Raw genomic sequence first — 10,217 nt, 5'->3', positions numbered from 1 at the left:
GGTACCAGAGACCTAAGGGTAACAAAGTTGGAGGGCAGGATGGGCTCTTGTAAAGAGCTGATTCTTATTCCTGGTGTTTGGACCTACTTGTCCAGAGGATCAGACAGGGGCCTGAAATGAATTATTCAGTCTTTGTACCCATGATGTGCTGAGAAAGGTTCAGCACAGTGCCCAGAACCAAGTCAGCACTGGTAAATATTAATTATTTTTTCATGGCTTTTTCCATTTCTGAATTATGTATTCTAAGTTTGATGCAGCAGACCTTCAAGGGAAATCTTTGAGCCTTTGAGGTTAGGAATAAGGGGAAGGAGGATCACCCTGTCATGGAGAAAGCTTAGACCACATTTGCACATTAGAACTATAGATGTCTTGAGGTTCACAGAAGCATAGGAGGTACATAAATGTTGCCTCTTTTGTTTTCAGATTCTGAGAAACTGACACCCAGAGATTTTAGTGGCATGACTAAGATTATACAGTTAGAAGTAAAGGTAATACTTAAACAACAATTCTGCAAGTTTAAGCCCCCAGTTTTTTCTATTATAAAATCCCTTTTGCTGCCATCTGGCTTCCTCTATGCTATTCCAATTGCATGAAAATAAGAAACTGAGCGGAATCAGAAAGCTGAGTTGCTGATAACATTTTAAACTCAGATTTCTTTGAGTTTGGGAATCATATTAATGAACTTAGATACACAATTAGAAAGCACAATTTGAATAAATGTTTCATATAAAGCTATAATGGGCTTTTAAATCTGGAGAAGAGATATGAACTGAAGATACAACACCTGCATCTTCAGGTATTAGTATATTTGTTATACTGTGGAGCATCTGAAGCAATCACTGGATGGCACAGTGTCACACACACAAAGTATGCAACTACAGAATGACCGCAGAATGTGTGAGGGGAGAAACACAGTTTTAAATCAGTTCTGGGTCAAGTTCTGACTTTGTTGTTTATATTCCCCAAAATACTTCCTTTCTGAAATTAAGATTTATATTTACAAAGAGAGAGAACATTTTAAATAAGCATGAAAAAGGAAAAACGTGATTTTAATCTGAGTAGTATATTTTAAACTTAATGTACCATATCCTTATGGAAAAGGAAGATTGATTTTTGATAGGTGCAGCACCCAAGTGGCAAACACATTCAATTCCCATGTATACCATGAGTGGAAATATACAATATAACTGGTAAAGTAAATGGAAAAACAAAAAACAAAATGGTGGATTATGAGAATGCCTTAAAAAAAGTAGAGTTCCAAGGATGAGCTGATGCCAAGTGTGGGTAATATGAATAAATACGAAACTTCAAAATTCCTCCTTGCTTCTCCAGTCTTGTTAGTTTTTATGCTTGTTTAATGCTACGAAGGGCTGAAGAACAAAATTTTATCCCAATTCCCTAACGTGAAAAACCTGATGGTGTAACTTTCCCACTTTTTCTCCTGAATTTAAACATGATTGCCTTGGCTTTGGACTTGTAAAAGCAGCTTCACTGGTGTGACTCAGATTTACTCTCTGAAGGAACGGGAAGGACTTAAAAGGTATATGCACTATATTCTTTGCTTGTCTCATTCCTGGGATGTGGCTTGTTAGCATGTTTCCTCAGAAATTCATAAAGGAACAAACCAAGTAAGGAGCAAAGACATCTGATTTCTGTTGCTATCCTTAATGTAATTCTGACTTTAGATTTCCTGAAGTCACACACTTTTATTTATTTATTTATTTTTGCTCTAAGTTCTAAACTCTAAATTTTGCTCTAAGTTCACTACATTACATTTTACTTATCCATGTATTTCAGATATTATGTGAACTTTTCCCTACAAATTTCTCTAAACTGGTGTGCAAATTTCTCTAACCCTGAGACTGATAAAAAGTCTTTCATTGAGCACCTGAACTTTCCATAATCTAGAACTCTATCCCTAACTTAAATAAGTATAGGATAATTAGGTTAAGTATAATTCAGAAAGTTGAAAACTGAAACATTCAGGCAAAGCTGTTGTTGAACAAAACTGATAATTTATAGACAAGAGAATTTTATTAGTTTCCTATGAAAACTGAGATACAGGACTGGAGGGATCAAGATTGGGTTGCAGCTTTGTGTGTCAGTAAACCAGCTACTCCATCCAATCTCATTAACTCCTATCACTCACTCATTCACTGTGCATGAAATATCTAATATTTTAGACACTGTTTTGGGAGAATAAATGGCATGAGAAAAAAATGTTATTCAATTCATTCTAAACTAAAATAATTGCTAGTCAGGACGTATGTTACTTTTTAAAAAAATTCCTGTAAAAATCATTTGTCTAAATGACTCTTAATATATTAAATGCCTTAGATGTTATCTTGGGGCTTTGAAGGGGACCAAGCAGGACATTCCTGGACTCCTGCCCTTTATCGGCTCTGTATCCTGATGGCCCTCTTTGCTCTGTACAAGGTCCGCACACTGAGTACCCTTCTGTCCTGCACCAAATCTGTACATCTTCTGGCTCCCATATTGTATAAGACTGATCCCCTCTTGCTTTCTGTCCTGCATGAGGTCTTCACCTAGAGCTGCTCTCCACAGACAGGCTGAGCAGTCTCTGCTCTGATACCCATGGTGGTTCTGCTTTATGGAGCTTCATTGTGCAAGAAACAGTTGAGTAAATTGAAATGTTTAGTGAGGGAAGTGGAATTAATTGAAACATGAGAGAAAAATATTTAATGATATTTCAAATTTCAGTAAACTTTACTTATATTAGTACAATTAACAATATTAACATTGACATTAGCACCAGCTTTGACTTCAGTTTCTGAGTCCTGGATGGTCTACTGTGTCCAAAAGTGGAGTGGAAGCTTTAGTGAATGATTTCACTCTACATTCATATTGTGTTAAAACTTATTGTGTGTTTTCTACTCTAGTTTTCTAATCATCTTATGAGATGAGTCCTTTTATATTCTCAATTTGGGGGAAAAGTAAGTAATTTACAGAGTGTAAGCAACTTGTCTGTTGGTATAGTTGTCACCTCCCCAGGTCCGTTTCATAATCTCCTCAAAACGTGTGGCCAAAGTGCAACCTGGCCTTTCAGAAATTTGAACATTTGACTTTACATCAGTACAATCTCATGTTAAAAAAAAAATAGTTTTAAGTACTTTTTTGGAAAAATCTTAAAAAGTATGTGCATATGAAATTTTTAAAAGTGATGGCTCTTCCTTCTTCAGTGAGAACTGTATCCATGTACTCAGGGAGTCAAACTTCACAGAATCAAACGTCAAGTGATTTCATCCTTGTGGGGCTCTTTGGTGAAACCAAACATGCCCTCCTCCTCTACACTGCGACCTTCATCTTCTTCCTGATGGCCCTAGCTGGGAACGCCCTCCTCATCATCCTCGTCCACATGGAGCCCCGCCTGCACACCCCCATGTACTTCTTCATCAGCCAGCTCTCCCTCATGGACCTCATGTACATATCTGTGACTGTGCCCAAGATGCTCCTGGGCCAGGTGACAGGAGATCATACAATCTCTCCCTCAGGTTGTGGGATCCAGATGTTCTTCTATCTGACGCTTGCTGGAGCTGAGACTTTTCTCTTGTCCGCCATGGCCTATGACAGATATGCTGCTATTTGCAGACCTCTCCATTATCCCCTGCTGATGAACCAGAGGGTCTGTGAATGCCTGGTGTCTGGATGCTGGTTCCTAGGAATGGTGGATGGTTTGTTGCTCACACCCATAGCCATGAGCTTCCCCTTTTGTCATTCCAGAAAAATCCTGAGTTTCTTCTGTGAGGCTCCTGCATTGCTGAAGCTCTCCTGCTATGACATCTCCCTCTATAAAATGCTCATGTACCTATGTTGTATTCTCATGCTCCTCATCCCCATTGTGGTTATCTCAAGCTCATATGCCCTCATCCTGCACCTCATCCACAGGATTAATTCAGCCAAGGGCCACAGGAAGGCTTTTGCCACCTGCTCCTCACACATGACTGTAGTGTTACTCTTCTTTGGTGCCACCATCTACACCTACATGCTTCCCGATTCCTACCACACAGCTGAGCAGGACATGATGGTGTCAGCCTTTTATACCATCATCACCCCTGTGCTGAACCCCATCATTTACAGCTTCCACAATAAAGATGTCACAGGTGCTCTGAGGAGCAGGATGCAATTAGGACTGAGCCTAGAGAAAGTTGTAAAGGGGAAAGTCTAGGAATGACCACGACTCTTTCAACTTTTATATTATCCCTCCTTTCCTTTTTTCTGCTTTCATTTGTCTGCTGTTTACAGGGTCCCCCAAACTAAGTCTAGTCATGTCTTTCTTCTTTCCTATGCCTGTGACATTTCTCCTCCATCCTGTTTATTCATCCTAATTTATCACATTAAATGTAACATTCTTATGGTCCTTTTATATATGAGTCCTTTTATCCTTTATGTCAACACTGACATAAAGAAAACTACACATAATGCCCTCTATCTCATCTCACATCCCAAGTTTATCAATCATTTTAGTATGAGACTTGATTTTGAACAATAGCAGTAAAAGTGAATTACTATGAAGTCTTCAGGAACTTCTATATTCATGAACAAAATGATACAAGTGTCTAGTGTTTTGGGAATATGTGAAATTAGGAAAAAGTACATTTCCTCTGATTAACGTACAAGAAGGAGACTTGGATTCTCAATTGTTGAGGTACCACCACTTGGAACAGAACCTTTATCTTGCTATCAAATGTTAGACATTGGGTATTCTCATACCCCATACCTGCTGCATGTCAATTCTTTACATGGCATGTCAACTCAATGCTTTTGCTATTCGTTTATGATTATTCCTATAGTGTTACATAAGGAATTTGTCTGAACATGGAAATAACTCCACCAATGAGGGGAAAGAACCTGTATCTAAAAAGTGAGAGCTTTATCTAGAGGTAGGTAAAATTTTAGTTTTAGAAACTGCTGTGATTACATAAATAAAAGAAGCAAAACTGCCCAAACTGACACTAGCAATTAAACAATTTTAATCTTATTATTAACAATATCATTAGATAAGTCTTAGATATTATCTTTCCAATCAGTTTGATTTTTGTTTTAAATGAGTGTTTGATTTATGTATTTGTCATCCAGGAACACAAAGTGCAAAGAAAAACTGAAATATTGATTTTGAATTTACCCACAAATAGGGGGACTGTTGTGATTAGATGTAATCAAGTGAAAAAGAATTAGTCTTGAAGTTAGTTCAGAATCTGCCTCTTTAGTTCTCAAGAGCTATGTGGCATTTGTGAACTTGCCCAAGCCCTAACAGTTGCCTTATAATCACTTTTGAGATGGGGAAAGCAAAATTTGCTATTCAAGTTCCTTGACAAATACAGAGGTAATATGCACAGGCAGTCCCTAACACCTGTTGCAAACTGTGATTTCTATTCCCACCTCTGAATTTTCTACTCTTTTTATTTGCCTTCAAGTGGTGGAGCTGTGAGAGAGTGTGTAGGATCAAGGAGACCTCCAGCTAAATCCTAGCTTGCTACACAGCAGCTTTAATATCAAATTACTCCCTCCCATCCCACTATCTTGATTTCTCTACCACTAATAGAACTAGCAACAGAACATCACCATGGTACTTTGAATATGAACTGAATTTAATTCACTTGTTCAGTCCAGGGCTCACTCCCTTCAAGGGTCTGTTGTCCCCTCTTAGGTATGACTGGATGAACGTGGCTTTACCCCTGGCTCTGACTCTGTATGTCAGAGCCCTGGCCCTGCTTCTTCATGAGCATGAAGGAGCCAGTGTAGATTCTGTCACATGAGAAAAGCTCGTGAGCTGATGTTGAATTAAAGAACAGTATTGCTGGCCTTTTAAAATCTTTCTGTTAGAAAGGTCAATGTAAGTACTTGGTTAACCCATAAAACCATCTTGTAAAACATTTATTTTATCTTTTTATCACAAATCTAGTATTTATCCAATGTTCTTTCATTTAATATCAGTGTCATTCTGCTAATTAAACTTTTTGAAAATCTTCCTAAGCTCTTGGTTTATTTAATCATTTATTAAACCTTTATAGATAACTTGCAATGTTACAGATACTCTGAAGTTTGTGAGGGACAAAGCAGTGGCCAGAATGCAAGCCCTTATATCTAGGGGTTTATTTCCTAGTAGAGAAGAGAGCTGTGCAGACTTGGGATCCCAGTCATAAAAACTATGAGAGCCCTGCAGCATCTAGTAGGGAACACCAGATTTGAACAGTGATCCCAAAATAAAGATTATATATTTGTAAAGAGACAAAGGAACGCTTCAAAGAGGAAATGCTTGGGGCTGGTGCTGGTGCACTGGGATGACCCAGAGGGATGGTATGGGGAAGGATGAGGGAGGGGGGTTCAGGATGGGGAACATGTGTGCACCCATGGCGGATGCATGTTGATGTATGGCAAAACCAATACAATATTGTAAAGTAAAATAAAAATAATAAAAAAAAATTAAAAAAAAGATAAAAAAAAAACCAAAGAGGAAATGCTTGTAAGGAAATATGAGTATAAATGAAGCAGTGGAAATTTCAGAAAGCTGTAAATATCAAATTGAATATGCATGTAAAGTGGCATGAACATGGAAACTGTAAGAACACGTATTTTACATATTATATGCATATTATTTGAATATCATATACACATAACATATACAAAATTTTTATCATTCAATTTTTGATTACTCTAAATGCAGGGTAAATTATGCACAATAATTATGTTCATATACTATTAATTTATATAAAATTAAATATTTATTAAGTATATTAATAAACATTATGTTTACAATATTTATTCTAAAATTAGAGTAACTGGAGATTGGAGGAGGGCAAGGATAGAGACAGGCATACTTAAGAGAAAGGGGTTGTCCATCCTCAAGGGTGAGGTATGGGGATACCTTACTTACATAAACAACCATCTGAAAGATTTCTGAAAGGTCTTCCTAAAAATTTTCCCCAGCTTTTCTTCTTTTTAACAATTCCATCTAATTGAACTAATTGAACAATATTTGTTATCAAAGAATAAAGCAAACCATCCTAATCTCTAGCCTTCTATATACTTCCAATCTATTGCATAATTTCTATAACAAAATTTTAATGAGAAAAATAGTATTGAAAAGCATGTAAAGACTTTAAGGATGCCTCTTATGGAATGTTTGCAAATGAATCATCCAGGGCCCATCCCCCAAACCTAGAATGAGAATTACTCTGGTGCCTGGAAGCTCTCAAACTATTTATTCAAGACCAGCTCCTGCTTGCCAGGTAGTCATTATTTTGAATTTTATTTAAAAATTATTTTATTGTTTTTATTCACAGATTTATTACCTGTTTTTGTACATCTAACAATGTCACTTGGTTTGGTTTACATATGGATTAATCATGTTGCTTGTATTTTTGCCTTTCTCTTAGAATCTCTTGTTATTATGTTTAAAAAAATTAATCCATGTTGTTGAATCATGGATTTATTCATTATCTGTGTTGTATAAAATAGAATTTTCTGACTATACTTTAATCACACACTCTTGTGCTGATGAATACATATATTGTCTTCATTTTTTTAGCAGTTATGAACAATGCTGCTGTTTTTGTATATGTGCCCTGGTGGTATGAATTCTTATATCCCATAATCAATAAACAGTTCACAGAATCAGTAAGTATCATGTGATTTTCTGGCTCCCCTAGTGATGTCCTTGTTTACACTGCTGATAATAGTTTATGATTGTTTGTGGTTTCTCTTTTATTTCTTGATCATTTTCAGCAGAAGTTTATCAGTATTGTTTGTCTTTTTGAAGAACTGTCATTTAGTTTATTGATGTGCCTTATTGTATGTTTTGTTTCTTTTACTCTCTTTGGTTTACATTTGCCATTATATGACATATTTTCTTTTTTTAGTTTTTTAAAAAATTTATTTTAGTTGGAGGCTAATTACTTTACAATATTGTGGTGTTTTTTGCCATACAATCACATGAATCAGCCATGGGTGTATATGTGTTCCCCATCCTGACCCTCCCTCCCACATCCCTCCCCATCCCATCCCTCAGGGTCATCCCAGTGCATTAGCCCTGAGCACCCTGTCTCATGCATTGAATGTGGACTGACGATCTATTTCACATATGATAATATACATGTTTGTTAGACTATTTTTTTTTTTTTTATTCAATGACTTAAACTTCCTTTTAAAAAATATCATGTACAATGCTATATGATATTTTTAAAAGGAAGTTTAAGTCATTGAATAAAAAAAAATAGTCTAACATACATATTTAAGCCTCTAAATTTCCTTTTACTTGGTGCCTTTGAAGTATCCTATAGGGCTGATATGTGAATATTTTATTTGGCCCAAATATTATTTAAAATAATATTTTATCATCTACAAACACGTGAGACATTCTTATTTATGTTTTAATGCATTCTGAATTCAAACTCTGAGTACAGAGATTTAATCTTCTGAAGTGTTTTACACCTTATATTATGGGCCTTGTTTGATCATTTTTTTGTGGAAATTCTATATTTTCTTCTGTCATTGAATGTAATGTTTCTCATGTGTTCATTCGGAATTCTGATGTTCAAATTTTATTAATTTTTATCTATTTCTTCTGTCTATCATAGAGAAGGGAATGTGTTATAATCCCCCTGCTGCTACTTTGTTCTCTCTGTAGTTTTTTGTTTTGTTTGATATATTTTCTTTGTGTTTAGTCACTAAGTTGAGTCTGACTCTGCAACCCCATGAACTGGTGCTAACTGGGCTCCTCTGTCCTTGGGATTTCCCCGGCAAGAATACTTGAGGGGGTTGTCAAAGCCTTCTCCAGTTGATGTGTTTTAGGGATATTTTATTAGGTTTATAAAACATTTTAACAGGCTATCATACATTTTATTATGTTTAAGAGACTTTCTTTGTATTTATTAATGAATTTTCCCTAATTTGTCCAATGAACCAACTTTCTTCTGGTTTACTTTGTGTGAAATACCTTATCTCATTTTTTTTGTTTGTTTTAATTTAATTTTTTAACTTTACAATATTGTATTGGTTTTGCCATATATCAAAATGAATCCACCACAGGTATACATGTGTTCCACATCCTGAACCCTCCTCCCTCCTCCCTCCCCATACCATCCCTCAGGGTCGTCCCAGTGCACCAGCCCCAAGCATCCAGTATCGTGCATTGAACCTGGACTGGTGACTCATTTCATATATGGTATTATACATGTTTCAATGCCATTCTCCCAAATCATCCCACCCTCTCCCTCTCCCACAGAGTTCAAAAGACTGTTCTATACATAAGTGTCTCTTTTGCTGTCTTGTATACAGGGTTATTGTTACCATCTTTCTAAATTCCATATATATGTGTTAGTATACTGTATTGGTGTTTTTCCTTCTGGCTTACTTCACTCTGTATAATAGGCTCCAGTTTCATCCACCTCATTAGAACTGATTCAAATGTATTCTTTTTAATGGCTGAGTAATACTCCATTGTGTATATGTACCACAGTTTTCTTATCCATTCATCGGATGACGGACATCTAGGTTACTTCCATGTCCTGGCTATTATAAACAGTGCTGCGATGAACACTGGGGTACAAGTGTCTCTTTCAGTTCTGGTTTCCTCAGTGTGTATGCCCAGCAGTGGGATTGCTGGGTCATAAGGCAGTTCTGTTTCCAGTTTTTAAAGGAATTTCCACACTGTTCTCCATAGTGGCTGTACTAGTTTGCATTCCCACCAACAGTGTAAGAGGGTTCCCTTTTCTCCACACCCTCTCCGGCATTTATTACTTGTAGACCTTTGGATCACAGCCATTCTGACTGGCATGAAATGGTACCTCATAGTGGTTTTGATTTGCATTTCTCTGATAATGAGTGATGCTGAGCATCTTTTCATGTGTTTGTTAGCCATCTGTATGTCTTCTTTGGAGAAATGTCTGTTTAGTTCTTTGGCCCATTTTTTGATTGGGTCGTTTATTTTTCTGGAGTTGAGCTGTAGGAGTTGCTTGTATATGTTTGAGATTAGTTGTTTGTCAGTTGCTTCATTTGCTATTATTTTCTCCCATTCTGAAGGCTGTCTTTTCACCTTGCTTATAGTTTCCTTTATTGTGCAGAAGCTTTTAAGTTTAATTAGGTCCCATTTGTTTATTTTTGCTTTTATTTCCAGTATTCTGGGAGGTGGGTCATAGAGGATCCTGCTGTGATGTATGTTGGAGAGTGTCTTGCCTATGTTCTCCTCTAGGAGTTTT

The 10,217-nt window shown here is 36.6% G+C and overlaps 1 protein-coding gene across 1 annotated transcript; it reads left to right on the top strand.

Annotated features, from left to right (window-relative positions):
• The first annotated feature begins 3,214 nt into the window (after positions 1-3,214).
• On the top strand, positions 3,215-4,285 carry OR2T3 (olfactory receptor family 2 subfamily T member 3). Its single transcript, XM_024995372.2, has one exon. It carries the CDS (start codon positions 3,215-3,217, stop codon positions 4,184-4,186), a length of 972 nt encoding a protein of 323 aa, XP_024851140.1. The 3' UTR covers positions 4,187-4,285.
• Positions 4,286-10,217: the final 5,932 nt, after the last annotated feature.

This window comes from Bos taurus, chromosome 7 (genome assembly GCF_002263795.3).
Source record: "Bos taurus isolate L1 Dominette 01449 registration number 42190680 breed Hereford chromosome 7, ARS-UCD2.0, whole genome shotgun sequence".
Classification (NCBI taxonomy): Eukaryota; Metazoa; Chordata; class Mammalia; order Artiodactyla; family Bovidae; genus Bos; species Bos taurus.
The sequence above is the reverse complement of the archived record's forward strand: the minus strand, read 5'-3'. Positions and strand labels throughout refer to the sequence as shown.

Bases quoted from the DNA above. Each gene is read 5' to 3' on its own strand.
- OR2T3 (XM_024995372.2), top strand. From the start codon at position 3,215: ATGTACTCAGGGAGTCAAACTTCACAGAATCAAACGTCAAGTGATTTC.